At 41.0% G+C, this 18,692-nt stretch overlaps 1 protein-coding gene across 3 annotated transcripts in view; it reads right to left on the bottom strand.

Moving 5' to 3' along the window:
- The window catches only part of XPO6 (exportin 6), a 106,423-nt gene that overhangs the window by 43,578 nt on the left and 44,153 nt on the right, over positions 1–18,692 (bottom strand). For all 3 annotated transcript variants that reach the window (XM_024744212.1, XM_024744213.1, XM_024744211.1), the window contains exons 5-8: positions 18,431–18,590; positions 16,363–16,440; positions 7,206–7,659; positions 3,801–3,927 (exon numbers count right to left, since the gene is read on the bottom strand). In XM_024744212.1, coding sequence (XP_024599980.1) covers positions 3,801–3,927; positions 7,206–7,659; positions 16,363–16,440; positions 18,431–18,590 — 819 coding nt within the window. The remainder of the gene's footprint in view (positions 1–3,800; positions 3,928–7,205; positions 7,660–16,362; positions 16,441–18,430; positions 18,591–18,692) is intronic.

Below are 18,692 nucleotides of genomic sequence, written 5' to 3'. Positions count from 1 at the left end.
TTTGTTGGAGTCATACAACTTTGCAGAGCCCTCATGGACCCATTTTTAAAATGTACCCATACTCAGATTTTTTACTTTTCAGATTCCAGGGCTGGTTAGTCACTAAAGATCCTGGCAAGTTCCTTTAAAAAACTAATGATACTACTCTTCTCTCCAAGTGGTTTGTTTTGATTTGCATAGGTCTAGTTGATCTTCACAACTTTTCAGATTCCAGGGCTGGTTAGTCACTAAAGATCCTGGCAAGTTCCTTTAAAAAACTAATGATACTACTCTTCTCTCCAAGTGGTTTGTTTTGATTTGCATAGGTCTAGTTGATCTTCACAACAGTCCTGGAAAGCGGAGAGATGTCTTTCTTCCTCCCATTTCACAGATAAAGAAACCACAAGTCAAGTCATCTGCCCAAGGTGACAAGATAAAGAACAAAAACAGAACTAGACTGTGGATCGTAAGACTCCCCCAGTCCAGACCCTTCCCCCATGCCATACTATCTCAGGCATGTTTTAAGAAGAAGAGGCAAAATGGAAACTGCAAGACCAAGAAGGAATTGATAATGATACAGCAAGAGAAGGAGCAGGAAGACAGAAACCATATGTTTATACAGACACCTCAGGGGCTCAGCAATGGTGGAGGCAAACACCTGGTGAGCACTAGTGGCTGTGGCAGGACACTTAGGTGAAAGAAAAAATGCAGGAAAATAAACAGAAGAGAGGAAATGGTTACAGGAAGATACTACCACCATCTACATCTTATTACTATTCTTTAAAAATATGTTGACCAGGGACTGCCCTTGTGGCGCAGTGGTTAAGAATCCGCCTACCAATGCAGGGGACACGGGTTCGAGCCCTGGTCTGGGAAGATCCCACATGCCGCGGAGCAACTAAGCTCATGCGCCACAACTACCGAGCCTGTGCTCTAGAGCCCGCGAGCCACAACTACTGAAGCCCGCGTGCCTGGAGCCCATGGTCCTCAACAAGAAAAGCCACTGCAATGAGAAGCCTGTGCACCGCAAGGAAGAGTAGCCCCCATTCACCACAACTAGAGAAAGCCCATGCACAGCAACAAAGACCTAACAGACCCAAAGATTAAATAAATAAATTTAAAAAAAAATGTTGACCAGGACTAATATTTCCATGAATTGTAGGAACAAAAGGCAAAGTACACTGAGAATAACCCTCTAAACAAGAGAAAAGACACATTTTCCCACTTTACAGAGAACTTAGCTATGATAAAGGAAGAACATGCTGTTAATGAACAGATGAGAACTTAAAGCTCTCTCTTGAGAGCAATTTAATTTCTTATTCTTAAACCTTATCCTAAAGAAATCTTTTACTACCAGCTCCTGGGCCTAGAGTGTGCCCTGCCAGCTTTCTCCCTCCCTGCCTCTCCAGCAAAGGGCAGCTTCCCCCAGAGCCCCTTCCAGGTTCCTGCCCCTCTGGCCAGTGCTCAGAATCGGCTTCTGCCTGCACCTCGAGGCCACCAACCCACACAGCCCAGAGTCTGCACCCAGAAATGCAAGTCCTCACACAGGAGGCCAGCAGAACACAGGGAGCTCAGCTGACAGTGACCCGCTGGTGAGGGAGGAAGACAGAAGCTTGCTGTTTGCCTCATGACCAATCTATCTCTTCTCCCAGTATGTAATTAAAACATATATAAATATATAAAACCACCACTCTCGGTTCAATGGAAAATGAACCCGTAGGATTCTAGTAAAGAATCATAGAAGATGAATATGGAAAGACCCGAAAGATGCCCACTGCAGTCTATCTCCCTAGGAAATTTAAAAGACTTATCCAAGGACAGAGACCTAACAGAAATAACCAGAGCTCAAACACAGAACTTTTGGGTCCACATCCAAAGAAGAAGCATCAGACATGCATACTTCAAAGCACTTTTTAGCTTTCTTCTACACCACGTATACTAAAAAGGTCCCATTTTACACAGGGAGCAAAATCGGAAGACGGTTCATTCCGTTTCCCAAACAAACCCTTCCTTTTGCCCCCAGCACTGGCTCCTTATCTCTCGTTCGTTTCTGCTGCACTTATTCAAAGGTATCTATCAAATCCTTCCTTTTTTCCTGGTCCCCTTTAAGATTTCTCCAGATCCATCTCAAATCTCTCCCACTTCTGATGCTTCTCTCCTACATCCTCACCCTCCTATATCTCATCACCTCTTCTATCCCTTCTTAGGCCTAGTGAGATCAGCGTGCTTCCTTCTTGCTCTGCACTCACAGGCCCCTCTATCAGACATCGTGTCACTTCTTTAACCTTTGATCCTCCTCCTCCATCCGCACCCTTCCAAATCCCCTTTTACATACACACACCCCTCCCAGCCTCCACCCTTACCTCTCCTCTAGCCTCATTAAGTTACAACATCAGTGACTGAAACAACCAAAAAAGACTGCTTGTAAAATCAGATGCCCTCACTGACCCAGCAGTTTCATTCCTGGTAATATACCAACATACAAAGAAAGAGCTACGTATGTTCATCAAAAGGCAGGCACAAGAATATTCACTGCAACGTGATTCATGACCACCAAAAACTGGAAGTGGCCCAAATCAGCAGTGGAGTGGCTTTTCTAATGACTTCCTATAAAACAATGAGAACAAACTACTGCCACACACAACACCGATGAAGCTCACAAACATAATGTTGAATGAAAAAAGTCAGACAAATCTACATTGTATGCTTCCATTTAGAGAAGTTCTAAAACAGACACAACTCATCTGGGATATTAAAGTCAGGTCTGGGGTTACTTCTGGGGAGGATGTGGAGGGGAGTGATGAAGGACATGAGGGGATTTCTGGGGGTGCTGGTAATGTTCTACTTCTTGACTTTGGTGGTCACATGTCTTGTTCGTTTTGGGAAAACTCACGAAGCTATACATGTATGATTTATGTGCTTTTCCATACGTGTGTGATAGTTCAACAAAAAGCTTTTTTGGGGAGAGTGGGGGGGGCTGCACTGCAATGCTTGCGGGATCTCAGTTCCTCGACCAGGGATTGAGCCCAGACCACACCAGTGAAAGCCCCGAATCCTAACTACTAGGCCACCAGGGAGCTCCCCAAAAAGCTTATTTTAAAAAGATACACAAATGGGCACAAGTGATAGGCCATGACAGAAATGTTTAAAACTGGACTCTGATGATGGCTGCACACGTCTATAAATCTACCAACATCACTGAATTGTACAATTACAATGGGTGAATTGCACAGTAAGTAAATGTTATCTCAATAAAGCTGCTAAAATACATAGAGAAAGAAAAAATATTGAGTCATCAGAATGCAAATTCAGTGAACGCAAGGACTTTGTTTACAAGGGTTATAGGCCTCACTCCTGGAACACAACAGGAGCTCAAAAAACGTTTGCTGAATGGGGGAAACAACTGGATCCACCAAAACTGAACTCTTGAGAACGTCACTATTTACAATGTCCTTGTGGGTAGTCTTAGTGACAGTTACAGACTAGAACTAAAGGCCCTAACTTCAGACTTTTTCTGTATTTTGCTTCTTCAACATAACAGTGATTAAAAGCAGACTCTATGGGTTCAAATCCTGGCTCCACCGCTTACTGTATGACCCTCAGCAAGTTATCTTTATGCCTCAGTTTCTTTATCTGTAAAATGGGGATGATAATAATACCTACCTCATAGGGTTGTTATGAAGGATAAATGTGTTAATCTTCATAAAGTAAGCACTATATACATGTTTGACAAATAAAATAAAGAAGTTCTTTCTCCTGAAAATAACAAAGTAGACATTTTGAGTGGCAAGGGATAGACATGGGCAGTTCCAGTGCTTTACCTGATGAAATGTGTACTTGAACAAAAGTGTCAAAAACTCCACCACGGGGAACTGGGAGTAGGACTCGATTCTTCTTAGGTGAACACTCACAAAGAGCCGCAGAAAGTCAGTAAACTTCTCAATGTAGCTAAAGAAGACAAGAAGACAAAAGGTGACAATGAGAAACTCGGCCACTTCCCTAGAAGAGAACTCAAATTCAATCCAAATTTCTTTCAGTACAAAACTATACAGATTTATAACAAATATATTTTCAGTTAAAAATATAAAGGCCTGCAACAATTACCTACAGGTCAGGCAACCCTTCATTCCATTACCACCTGAAACATAGCAGAAAAGCAACTTTAATCCTCAGACACTATCTAGGTAAGGCATCTTATAAGCTAGCGTCCTCATATTTTCTAACTCAGTGTTATGACCCAATTAAAGTGAAAGGAAATGGTACTCAAAAGGTCCATGGGCAGATGATCTGTCATTTCAATGTGGCAAGTCTGCAGGGCTGGTTTTCTTTGCTAGGAGGCCAAAATATTAAAACAAATGTGCTAAAAACCCCAAAACAAAACAAGGCTATAGGAAAGGGATGGCATCCAGGTAAGATATATTCAGTCTTGCAACCTCATGTTCATGTTTTTTCCCCACCCTCTGGCTCCTGGTGCTAATTAAACATAGCACGTCCCAATCCATTCTAAAAGTGATTTCAAATCTAAGGGAGGAGGACTGTTAGAGCTGGACAAGACTCAAGGACAATTTACTGATGCATCATTTTAGAGATGAAGCCCAGAGAGATAAAGTGACTGGCCCAAGGTCACTCAGCCAGCTCACAGAAGAATGGGACTACCATCTACTCCCAATCCAGTGCTCTTTCTTTTCACATCACAGTGAATTCCCAATTCATTTGTATTCAAATATCATTTCACAGAAGAGTGTGGGTCACAGCTGCAAGGATAAGATATTTTTGTTATTGAATACACAGCACATCATCACTCTCACATTTCAGAAACTGTCATTTTAAGCTCCTAAATACCAAAAGGTGATTAGAAAATGAGATGGGCATACCTCCATAAACCACATTTCAGAGACAGATTAAAAAAGATAAAAGATACACTGGGCCTTAGCCAAATATTGAATGATGGTTAAAAGCAATTCTGAAACTCCTAACTGCAAAAAGCTGTGTTCGTTTTTTTTTTAAAGCAAAGATGTATGAGATAATAAAGGGGAAGAAGACTACTCCTCAGAAGAGCAAAACTGGCCCATAAATAAACGTCCCATATCGTTCCTGGGACCCAGCACCCTGAGGGTAGCCAATCTGTGTGGCCGCCACACACAGGTAAGCTTATTTGCAGCTTAAAAAAATAATAATAATTTGTTTGATAAGGATCATGGGGTCAAATACTTGAAAAACAGTAAGGCACTAATCAACTGTTTTTAGAGATAGGAAAGTACAAAAAAACTTCTCTGAGGCCTTCAATCACTAATACTCAAGAGCAGGAACTCCTCATTCCTCGCTCAGCCTATTACACATTTTCATGTGGTTATTCAAAGACATCAACCAGTTTGCTGCTCTTTAGGAAGATGCACTCAATTCCCTACCACCCATTAAAGAATAAGGAGAAGTCATGGGTCAAATACCACACACTCTCAATTTTATTTGAATCTCCAACCCAATTTTTTTAAAGAATACAAGCAAGACTGTTCAGTAGCTAAAACTCCAATTTTATTTCACCTCATTTTCTTTCCCTTGCCCACCTTCTGGTACAGGTGCTAATGAGCAGTAGAAAGTTAGAAAAAAAGGCAGTAGAGGAGAAGAGAGGAAGAAACCTGGTTAAGCAGCTCCTAAACAACTGAGAATGGACTTAGCTGTTTAGAATTAGTGGTAAGGGACCCAAGAGCCAGGAAGCAAGCACACAGTGTTGTTCATGTCACCTTTCTGCTTCCAGGCACCTCTCAGCTTTCACAGGGCAATAGGAAGCATAGGATTAAAATATAAAACCAAGAGCACAAAAGTTACACGTAACAAAATCAGAACACAGATCATCCATGATGACATTTTTATACCACCCAAATGTAAGCCATAACAAACATTACACCACAAGTAAAAGTCAGAACAACTGATATCTGATGGTTGGTACAAGCAGTTGGGTTACTGTCGTGATTTTTTTAAACATATGAAAATACAGCCTTTCTTAACCAAAGCTAGAAAGGATATAAACATATAAGCTGTGTGTCTGAATGCTGATGTTTTTGAATTCAAATAGGAAGCTATTACCAAATAATGAAAAATAAAACCAACATATTACCATATCAGATTATGAGTTCTTTTGTGATTATACAAAGAAAATTTCACACAAAGCTTGTTTACAATGAACCAAACCAAAGTAATCTCATGTATCAATTTTTCCAACTTTAGAATAACTTATTAAAGTTGCTAAATTTAGAAAGCACTAAAACTGTCTTAACTTTAGGCACCTGACTTTATATCCTGCTGCTTACTCTAAAGAAAAAGAAATGGCTTAACTCTGTATAGCTTAACAACAAAAACAAGCCAAGGAAAATTGATGAAAATACTAACAACTTTTGCTGCCAGGCAATCTATAAATATTTACTAATTCAGTACAATTTATCTGTTTGAAAGTCTCTGAACAGTCAACATAATGTCCTTAATATAAGCTTCCAATTTTCCCTTTTGTTTTTACCCAGCAGTAGCACCATATTAATGAAAGCTGTAAGATACATAAATGACATCATCTGTAAGGGAAATATACATGAGACCATGCCTCAGCATACTGTGGAACCATCTGCTAAGAGTCCTTAATAAAGCGAGGCTAAGTGATTTTAGGCGCCATTCAAGAGGACAGTAACCAAGAAACTCAGGTGTGTGCCCCATTAACAACTCTCCTTTCTTGTCATCGGTGTAAAACTCACAATAGTGACAACATTCCTATACACTGCACGACGTTCACTTGAGAAAAGTCAAATAGGAAGAACCAACAAGCAACACCAAGCAAGGAAGGGCAAGTGTAACTCCTGTACCTCCACGGGCCTCCTCTCCTGTGCTCGGCTACGCATGAGCAGCGGTCCCAGTTCCTGCACCACCTCAGACCTGCAGGCAAAGAGTGAGGAGAGGGCGGACAAGGGTGGAAGGGAGGACAGGAGGTGGACGGGCAAAGAAGACAACCAACCTACACAATTCACACAATTCACAACTTTTCCAACTCGACTCGCTTCCCTTAACCACCCTAGCCCTTCCAGCTAAGCTTGGACTTACTGGTACACACCTACCTCTCCGTTCCTCACCAGAAGCCCCAGATTCTGAAACCAAAGAGGATTACAGACACTATGCAGCGCAACGTGATAAACAGTCAAGGCCCATTCTCAGGGCACAGCCGATGCCACACCTGTTTTCATTACCTCTCATCGAGTTCTTCTAGCCTGCTCTTCACCGTGTGGGCATTGTTATCCTTGGTGATTTTCTGCAGGAGGTAGAAAGTCTGCTGGAACATACGCAGTAAGTACTCCTCGAACTCCATAGGCACACAGTTCTTGGACATGAGTTCATTGATGCAGGACATGGCCAGGACCCCAAGCCGGCCGCGCTCCTGACCCAACACACAGTTCTGGCTGCTGCCGTTAACTGATGCCATCTTTCTGGCCCGGATGTCACAGCCAAAGCGTGCAAAGTGGAAGATGGTGGTAAGGAGGGACGGGGTGATGCTGGCAGACAGAGGAATCCAACTGAAGAGATGGGCCAGGCACTCCAAGGCCAGGGAACAGATATACTCACTCTCCACATCAAGGATGGGGATTGGCTGATTCAACAGTTTGGCTGAACTAGGACTCTGCAACAGGTTACTCAGTAAGTCACCTGAAACACAAAAGGCTTTTAAGATACACACTATCAAATCTCTTATAAACCAATTTAAGTAATTCTCCTTAAAAAAAACAAAAACAAAAAACCAAGCATTAGCATAAAGCAGAAGTTCTCAAAGTTTGGTCCAGGGACCCCTGAGAGCCCCCAGAACACTTTTCGGGGTTCACAAATTCAAAACTATTTTGAAAAGAATGTTATTTTCCTTTTTCACTTTTATTATCTCACAAGTGTACAACGGAGCTTTCCAGAGGTTACATGCCAAGTTACAAGCAACAGAGAAAAAGCAAACGCTATCTATCATTAAGCTACATATCAAAGAGATTTACAAAAATGTAATGCCGCTCTTCTCAGTAAATGTTTTTGTTTGCTTTGGAAAAGTTATTTTTCATTAAGATATATTATTTGTTAATATGCACTGAGTTCATCACAGTTACTTTTAAAAGAATTAATGAATATTTCCAAATTTTCTCAGTTTGAATACCAATAGATAAAACCCACAAAGCTCTTTAAGGACCTCAATAATTCTTAAGAGTAAAGGGGTCCAGGGAATTCCCTGGTGGCACAGTGGTTAAGAATCCACCTGCCAATGGAGGAGACACGGGTTCAAGCCCTGGTCCAGGAAGATCCCACATGCCGCAGAGCAACTAAGCCCGTGTGCCACAACTACTGAGCCCGCATGCCACAACTACTGAAGCCCGGGCGCCTAGAGCCTGTGCTCCGCAACAAGAGAAGCCACCGCAATGAGAAGCCCGCACACTGCAACGAAGAGGAGTCCCCGCTCACCACAACTAGAGAGAAAGCCTGTGTGCAGCAACAAAGACCCAACAGAGCCAAATAATAATAATAATAATTAATTAATTTAAAAAAAGAGTAAAGGGGTCCAGGGTGGGCGAAACAGGTGAAGGTGGTAAAAAGGTACAAACTTCCAGCTGTAAGACAAATAAGTCCTGGGGATGTAATGTACAATATGGTGACTATAGTTTACAATACTGTATTGTATATTTGAAAGTTGCTAATAGTGTAAAATAAATTCTCACAAGAAAAAAATTTGTAACTATGTGTGGTAATGGATCTACATTTACTGTGGTGATCATTTTGCAAATATACATAAATCACTATTTTGTACACCTGCAACTAACACTAACAGTGTTATATGTCAATTATACCTCAATTAAAAAAAAAAAAAAGAGTAAACACTTCCAAAGACCAAAAATTTGAAACTACTGGGCTAGTCAAGGTGAGGTCTGTGGACCTGCATCACCAACATAACCTGGAAGTTTGTCGGAAATACAAATGATCAGGCAACACCCACACCCACTGAAGTAGAACCTGGCGGGCAGGGGCAGGAAGCTGTGCTTGTACCAGCTCTCCAGGTGATTCTTAGGCTTGCTTAATTTTTGAGAAGCACTAAAGGAAATCACACAAAATGAAATTGGGAGTGGGGGTGGCTATAAAATGATTTTAGAGAAGACAAAAGAAAAAAAACATTCATAACTATAACAAGAAGAAGCCTTTCCTGAAATAAAGGTGTCACTATACAAAATGAAAGGGCTTAGCCCCAAGAAAAAAAATAAGGAGTAATCAATACAAAAACTTCAGTAATAAGGGAATGTAGGCAGAAAAAGCACATATACAAAGGAGAAAGCCTTGAATTCAGACTTCACAGTAACAGTCAAAGCCAAAAAACAGTGGTGCAGTATCTACAAGTTCTGGGGCAAAGAATGACTTAACCCAAAGGTCCCCTTTGAGTATAAAGGAAGGTGACATTTTTTTAAAACATGCAAAAGTTCAAATAATATATTGCCCACAAATTCTTAGGGAGCAACTGAACGATGAAACCATGCAAATAAAGAGATAAATAAAAAAGAAGAATTACAGAATGGTGAAGCTGTGGCAAAGGGACTAATGCAAGCACTGAATTAAATACAGAATCAAGACTAAACAAATGGAGGAATTATAGAAGGGTGTGCTAACTAACTTTCTCATCTTTCACAAGCATGAAGTCTCAAAATATATGGTCTAAAATTAAAATACGTAGTAAGAAATTGGTTTTCATAATCTTTTTTTCTTATCCTTGGAGATATCTTTTACAAACTAATATTCCTTGTGGAAAAAGCATCTCAAGGTCAGCAATTCCTTCCATTTAATATTTCCTGTTAAATTCAAGTAAAACTAAAACTGAATAGTCTTTAGCAAAAATATATGATACCAAAAAAATATATATGATACGATACCATTTGGTCCTTTTATTCAGTTTAATCTACCTTTAACTGCATTTATGTAGAGAGAGAGGTCTGGAATGATGTTATTTCTGTATGGTGGAATACTGGGTAAATTTTTACATTTTGTTTTTTACCTTACAGCAGCAGTTCTCAAATGTTTTAGTCTTAAAATCCCTTTACACTCTTAAAAATCACCAAGGACAGCAAAAAGCTTCTTTCTGTTTATGTAGGTTATTTCTATTGATATTTGTCATATTAGAAATTAAAACTAAGAATTTTTCAAATATTTAATTCATTTAATAATGATAAGCCCATTCCATGTTAGCATAAATAACATTTTTAAATGAAAAAATTATATTTTGCCCTCCAAAAAATTAGTGAGAAGAATAGCACTGTTTCTACATTTTTGGAAATCTCTTTATTGTGTGGCTTGAAAGAAGATAGCTAGATTCTCTCATCTGGTTCTGTACCCAATCTGTTGTACAATGTTGTTTTACTGAAGTATATGACGAGAACCCAGCTTCACACAGATATACAACTGAAAGAGAAGGAAGTGGCCTTTTCAGATAACGGCAGCTATTCTAATACTAAAATCTGATGAGTACTAATTTCTTAAAGGTTAACTGCAATGTGGAATCTGAATGAGCTTTTTTTACTCGGTATACTCATAAGAGTGAGAATAAAAATGACAAACAACGTCTTAGTATTTTTATGACCACATCGTTGACCTTTGGGACCCTGAAAGGGTTTGGGGGGACCTCCAGGGGTCCCCAGACCTATTGAGAACTGCTGCCTTATACTAATGTTGGATTAATATGAACAGAGTAGTTAACGCTTCTCAGCCTCAACCTCCTCAGCCATTAAAATGAGGATTTTGTGATTTATTAATACGAGTTTAATTTCCATTGTTAAAACTAGATTAAAAAGCTGTTCTCTGGCATCTATCTTGAAAGGCGTTTGCTGGTTTCTATTCTGAAAGAGCTGCATTTGATACCAGATGAGACTCATCATGATCTCAGCTACTCAAGCTGGTAATCAGAAGACCTGGTTTCAAAGAATAATGCAAGAAGGATGTTCAAGCAGAATCTGCAAACGTTTCAGTTTGTTTATTATTGGATTAATAATTTTGATTTTTGGAATTGCTGTGGTGGCTTTCCACTTGAGTCGTACAACTTTCTATCAATGGTTGTTTCTGGTATTGCTTTTTTCATCATTCATGGACTGACGGCCATTTATGAAAGATGCCAGTTAGAGGAAATCACCATTACCCAACTATTAGAATTATCAGGGCATTTATCAACCAGGATCAAATTGAGGCTTTAGCAATGGAGGAACCAGACACCACCTCAGTATGATCTTATACTAAACCCGGACACTGTTGGGCCCTTGGGCCTTTTTAAAGTCTCTTGAACATTCTTAAATAGAAATAAATTCTGGCTTTAAAAACAAAAACAAAACAAAAAAAGTTAACCCTATTCTTCAGCTCAGAAGAATTTTTCCAGAATGGGATTCTAAGGTGGGGTGTGGGGAGAGCAACACATCAATGATAACACTGATGTTAAGAACAGCTACTAGGACTTCCCTGGTGGCGCAGTGGTTAAGAATCCGCCTGCCAACGCAGGGGACAGGGGTTCGAGCCCTGGTCTGGTAAGATCCCACATGCCGCGGAGCAACTAAGCCTGTGCGCCACAACGACTCAGCCTGCGCTCTACCTGAGAGCCACAACTACTGAAGCCCGGGTGCCCAGAGCCCGTGCTCCGCAACAAGAGAAGCCACTGCAATGAGAAGCCCGCGCACCGCAACAAAGAGTAGCCCCCGCTCGCCACAACTAGAGAAAGCCCGCACGCAGCGAAGACCCAACACAGCCATAAATAAATAAATGTTAAAAAAAAAAAAGAACAGCTACCATTTCATGTGCTATTATTATTTGCCTGGTGCTGCACCAAGCACTTTACATATTCTCATTTAATGCTCCCAGCTCTAAAGGAGGTATTATGATTATCTGCACTTACAGACAGTTAGAATAACTCAAACACAGATAGATGAGGCATTTCCCCCATGTTCCTCAGCTAGTCAGAGGCAGACCTGAAACTAAAACCCAGGTCTAGCCCCAAAGCCTATGCTCCTTCCCAGAAGCCAGGTCAGGAAAGATTATGCAGCCAAGAAAAATGATCAGTCAGAAAGCTAATATTCAAAAATAGAAAAATATGTAAGATCCAAAGTCACATGTAAAATAGCATGTGTACACCATGACAGAAACTATAGAAAGATACAAGCACAAGGACAAAGACTGAACGGGAGTATGCAAAGGTAAAAACCTGTTTATGTGGATAGGATGATCTCTGACTATTTTTTCCCCTCAAAACAAGTATCTTTTAATGTTGTTTCTCAATAAAAATTATATTACTCAACTTGAAATGTTTCAGGGAATTTTAGTAAATCATAGAAGAATTTTTCCAAAATTATATATCACAGGCTCCAGACGCGCAGGTTCAGCGGCCATGGCTCACGGGCCCAGCTGCTCCGCGGCACGTGGGATCTTCCCAGACCGGGGCACAAATCTGTGTCCCCTGCATTGGCAGGCGGACTCTCAACCACCGTGCCGCCAGGGAAGCCCCCAAATTATATTTTAATCCAAGTGAAGGAATCGTCACAGAACAGAGACCCTGCTTCATGCTGCAGCACTTCCAAAGCTATGCTGAGACAGCTTTAACAAGCTCCTGATTATAAAGAGGGCTTGTAAGAGGGCTCCTCGATTTTAAAAAACCTGTGACCAACTTCATCGTCCCCGAATTGGGCCAGGCCCTGGCGGCAACAGACACCCACGCCCCAAGTAGTACGTAGGCTACTCTGGGGCATTTACTGACTTGGAAGTAACCCAGACATGGTTGGAACACTTGTAATGGGCTTTCATACAAAGATCCCCTCAGCTTTCTTCTTTTCTTACTTATTGAAATTCCACATGTGTTCTATTCAGTTCTACATTTACTAAGAGTTTCTCAACCTCAGCACTATTCACATTTGGGGTTGGATAATTCTTTATTGTTCTGCGCACTGAAGGATATTTAGCAGCATCCTTGGCCTCCACTCACCAGATGCCAGTAGTATTCTTTCTTCAGTTATGTTAACCAAAAAGTTTCTCCACATTGCCAAATATCCCCTGCAGGGCTAAATCACCCCAACTGAGAACCTCCAACCTAACTGTAGCCTCAGTCCAGTAAAATGGGGAGAAACTCTTTTTAAGGAACCCTTGGGAGGAGGAAACAAGATCACAAGAGTTGTGATCCAAAGTCCCGTTTTTCTACAGGTGAACAGATCTGCAAGTACATGAACATGTGCATCTTATAAAGAGTTTGGGAAAAAACCAGAAGGTGTAAACTGGTCGCAATCAATTAGGGCTAAGACTCTTCACCCTAAAAAACTTTCCATTGCCGGTATATATACACATCTATATTTAAAACTAAATACCATGTGTGCAAGACCGATATGGCCCCTTAATTTTTATTACAGAACAAAGCTAGCTCAGAACTACAGTATTTATGTAATTTCGTTTTGTTCACATTTTTTCCCATTTTCCAAGCAAAAAGAAGCAAGGACAAGAGGAGAGTAACTAAGGAAGAGGGCTGAGGCTGCACGAGCACAGAAGGAAGCCGCACCACGGCATACAGACGGTACATCCACACCTCCCCTCACTCACTCCTCAGAGCAGAGTTGCTCTTCTACAGAGAGGACATCCAAGGTCAGAGACGGTAAACCAAGTAAGCAGCAAGCCAGGACTCAACCAGGGGGAGGAGGCAGGCAGAAATGGTGAGAGTGACCGAGACAGCAAACTCAGAAGAAAGACAGTGCACCTCGACTGGGAATGATGGGTTCACGCCACTGTCCCACCCCTCACTGGTGATGTGACCTCTGGCAAGTTACCCGCCAAGAACCCCAGCTTCCTTTTTGTAAATAAGAGAGAAAACCATCATCAATTTCACAGGATTCTGGTCTAGTGAGGTGAGTTTAAGAGATGAGGCAATAATTTAGGGAACTAGTCTGAGAAATGAACTACACACACCTGTCAAAATTTTTTCTATAACCAGACTGTTAGAGCAGTTGTCAGAGGGACTAGTCCCTGGGTTTTCTTCTTTGAAAGTGATCAGACAGAAAATGACATTACAAGAAAACATATGAGAAAAGAGACCAAAAGCCCACGGGGCCAAGTCTGATGGGTAGCTGGGCAGGGCAGTGAGAGTCTGGCAGGGACTGCTGATGGGGTATGTTTAGGAATTATCTGAGTTTATTCACTGGGCCCCATGGTTTCTCAGAATTTCCTCCATAAAACTGAACTCACAGTCAAGAGAGCTAAAGAATTTTCTAGACATTTTACCACTTAACTTGGGGTCTTAAGGGCACAAAGGCAGTTGAGCAAAAGCATCAAAATAAATGTTGCTTAAATCATTAGCATTTTTGCCCATATAGTGAAGCAAGATCTGATGACTTCACTCACAACTCTCATAAAGAGAGTTAACAAGTGAACACGCAATTTTTTTTAAAAGAGGAAGTGTACCAACTTAAAAGCTTATTTAACTCCCTAGTCCACCCCCCCCACCAGTTTCAATTTATTCTGCTTTTTCTCAAACACTAAAATTCAAGACTTCAAAAATTTTAATAGTGTCTAAGAGGCAACTCTCAAAAAGCACTCATCATATTTTTAGGTTTTGTTTGTATGGAATGTCAACTGAGTTCTTATTTTATTTCCCCTAACCTCATAAACAAAACCTAGGCAAAACATGAAAGAGTCAAGCATTTATTTTTGATTTGTATTATCTAATATTCTCCAACCTGGCCTCCAGGATATAAGTCTATCAAAGTATCAACTGAGTTAGCTCAGAACATGTACCTGAAAGAAGCCAACTAAAACTCACAACTTTTAGTACTGGAAAACGATGTCAGAGAAACAAGTTTTACTAAAGTAAACTGCTGCTGCTCACTTAACCTGGATACTAAGATAGTATTCAACTATCAAAAGAACCAATTTTTGCAAACTACTATTGAAATGAGATGACAAATTTTTTTTTTTTTTTTGGCCACACCACACGGCTTGTGGGATTCTAGTTCCCCCACCAGGGATTGAACCCGGGCCCTCCGCAGTGAGAGCACGGAGTCCTAACCATTGGACCACCAGGGAATTCCTGAGATGACAAATTTTAAGGTCAGCCAAACTGCAAGAGATTCCAAGGTGTATACTCAAAAATCAAATCTCTGCATCTTTGCAATTTTTTCTTTAATCATTCAAATATTGCAAAATATAAACTGCTAAGTCACCTCAAATATCCACTTTGAAAATGAAGGTTTGCCACCAAATACAAATAAAGTTCAATTTCCTGTAGGCTTTTAATATACTCTATAACTCTGTAATAGTTTTTAACCTAAGAAGTATGACAAATGACTCTCTAACAGTTTTTAATCCAAGTATGATAAATAGAATTGAAATAAATTAGTAAACTGTAAGCAGTCCTCAAAACTTCATGATGTATTTTCAATTCTACAGCAACTCTGCAAGAATTTCAACTTCCACATATTAACAACAGGCTACATGAAATAGCTAGGGCTCAGAGATGTCTGATTTCAACAGCCTATTTCCTTGAGGTAAAGGAGAAAGATGAGGAAACACTTCTCATTAGCCACATCAACCTTTACAGTAGAGGAAGTAGTATGTATCACTTCACAGGATGTACTCTACTTGAAAAGAATTTGTGACCATTTAACGTAAACAGAAGCCATTTAGAAGTGAAAAGTTCCTGCTCAGACACAATTTCCTCTTTCCATCCATCCTTGAAAGTAGCCATTTTTAGGTGAACTGCATTCTGACTTTTGAAACAGATATTAATATAACTATGGACAATAACTAGCCACCAGTAAACTATTTAATGGCCACTGTAAATATGCCCACACTTGATCAAATAAATCCGAACTTTTGTAAAGTCAATGCTGATTATTGCACACTGGTTCCCAATCTGTCCAGGCCAAGATGACTTTTCCCTGAGCCCATGAGGAAGTAAGCACTCCACATGCCCACGTCCCCTCCTTCGGGCTGCCACCCACCTCCTATGACCTGACCCCTGCATGACTGCAAAGCAGACCCATCACGCCCACAGGCTCATACCAACCTCAGCATGAGCAATACAGCCATGAAATATGAGAAAAAGGGAAAAATAAGCCAGGAGGGACAGCAGTCATAAGCTGAAGGTGCCACCTTCCTGATGGGCAAGGAAGAAACAAGCTATGCTGTTCAAAATATTATATTAGAAAGTACATGTACTTACAAGGAACTAAGAAAGTCAGCTACTCAGAAGACAAGGGCAGAGAGGCCAAAAATAGATTAAGGAAGAATGTGCATCTGTGTCTGGCATAGATAAGCAATTGCTACCCTGCTGAGACCCCCAACTGAATTTAAAAAGAGGAACACAATGTGTGGTGCAGACCATACCACTTTCTCCTGAGGTTGGGGATGGTGGTGGGGTGGCAGCAGTCACGCTGTGTTTGTCCCAGACAGTCTCCAAGATACCTACCAAGAAAGGAGAAACTGAGTTTAAGAGAGAAATAAAACCTAACATATAAAAATCAGATTTAGAAAAACAATGTATTGATATATTTGATCAAGAATCAGTATTTAAACATCTGTCTCTATGTCTAACTGCTTTTTCTGGACACCACCACTTGGATATTCCAAACTCAATTTATCTTCCCCCACAAACCTGCCACTAATATTCTCATGCTCCTCACCAGTCAACAGTACCATCTGCACAATCTCAGCATCTGGCCTCTGCTCTCCCTGTCCGGCCTCACCCCCACCCCACACGCAGGCTTCATCACACTGCACTATTTACTAGCTGTTCATTTCTCATGTGTTCGCCTTCTTAACCTCTGAACTGCTCTCCCCCTTCCAATCCAACTTGACCTTTCACCAGACTAACTAACTGCTACCTGTCTGTCTCTCAGAATTCCACTCAGCTGTCACCTCCTCCAGGAAGTCTTCCCTGCTCAGTTTTGCCTGCACATAAAACATACCTCTACCATAACTCTTAACACGTTGTCTTTCTCCCGTACTAGTGTATACATTACTAGAGGACAGGGATTATGTTTTATTCCTCTTTATATCTCCTTACAGAACCTGGTATATAAGATGATCATAAAAGCTTTTAAAAATATTTTGTTCTCAAAAAAAAAAAATTTTGTTCTCAAAATATTTAATATTATCACATGGAAAACATTGAAAATATCATGTTAAGTAAAAGAAGCTAGACACAAAAGGTCACATATTCTATGATTCTATTTTTATGAAAAGTCCAAATAGGAAAAACCAGAGACAGATTATATACACTAATGGTTGCCAGAGGCTGGGGTGATGAAAATGTTCTGGAATTAGACAATGTGATAGTAGCACAACCTTGTGACTATATTAAAAACCACTGAGCTGCTACACTTTAAAATGGTAGATTTTATGATATGTGAATTATATCTCAATTCAAAAAATTTTAGTGTCCGCAAAAGTAGGACACAGAGATATCAGACATGGTCCCTAACTCCAGAAATGTAACATCTAGTTGTGGATGTCAATAAATATGCTTTGAATGAATAAATGCTCTGAGGTTTGGGTTTCCCCTAGGGATTTGGGGGAGGATGGGGGGATGGTAAATGACAAGTTTACTTTTAATCAAAACACTCTTATAACCAATTTTAAGTGCCCACCTCATGACGACTGCTTTTGTAACACATGCAGAAAAAAAAAAAAAAAAAGTCCCTAGATATCCAAGAAGCAGCCTGAGTAGAAGAGCTGGAGACAGAAACCCTTCTGGTCCCTACAACATTCCAGCGCGCGGCTCAGCCTGGTGGCCCGACAATGCCCAGAGCCAGCAGCTCCACTGACAGCACAGCGGGCACGGCCCTCACCCTGTCTCCCTCGAGACACAGGGGCTCCGTTCTCTTCCTACCTTCCTGTCTCATTCTGCAGTTTGCTTTCTGTTCATTCTTACTCTTCACTCATAGTCACGAGGCTCTAACACAACAGACCAGATGACGAAGCAAACGCTATATACAACTACAACCTGGCGCACAGGGTGCTGACTCCACACCTGGTCTCACTTCCTTACTCAGAATTCGAAATGTTCACATCTTCCTCCTCCTCCTCCAACTTCTCCTGATTTAAATTCAAATCATCTTAAATAAAGTGCCTGCCACCCACCTTACTCAGAATGCAGTAATCAGCATTTCAATCACATTCCTATGACCCTGTCTATACCACATTAATCATGGCTATAGTGAGGACCAAATAATCAAAGACTTTAAAAGGAAAATAAATTACAAACATTTTTTGAGATCCTACCGTGCGCTAGATACTGGGCTAGGTGCTGGGAATATGGCACCACATTCTTTGTGTTTTTACGTTCGGTCTCAGTAACAGCTAAGGCAACTGCTCAAAAATTCTGAGTGCCAGGGCCTGCACTCCGGGCGTCTGCAGGCAGGACTCTGCCTTCTGGTGCCACCCAGCTGCTCACCTGTCAGTAGCCCAAGCACTGTCTGCACCTGTTCCAGCAGCAGCTTTCGCAACTCCTCCTTCCGAGCCACGCTGAGGTCCTCACGGGGACAAGCCAGCTCTTCTGAAGTTGTCTTCAACATGATCAGCCCAAGGGGAGTTGTCACAGGGGACTGGATCAACTGCCAGGAAAAAGTAAGTTTCTGAGCAGAGTGCCTGGCTAATTAAGGTACAAAGAAAACTGACAAATGGTGAACCTATGAAGTCGTCCCTCGGTATCTGTG

The sequence above is a fragment of the Neophocaena asiaeorientalis genome, unplaced genomic scaffold (assembly GCF_003031525.2).
Source record: "Neophocaena asiaeorientalis asiaeorientalis breed wild unplaced genomic scaffold, Neophocaena_asiaeorientalis_V1.1 scaffold91, whole genome shotgun sequence".
Lineage (NCBI taxonomy): Eukaryota > Metazoa > Chordata > Mammalia > Artiodactyla > Phocoenidae > Neophocaena > Neophocaena asiaeorientalis.
The sequence above is the reverse complement of the archived record's forward strand: the minus strand, read 5'-3'. Positions and strand labels throughout refer to the sequence as shown.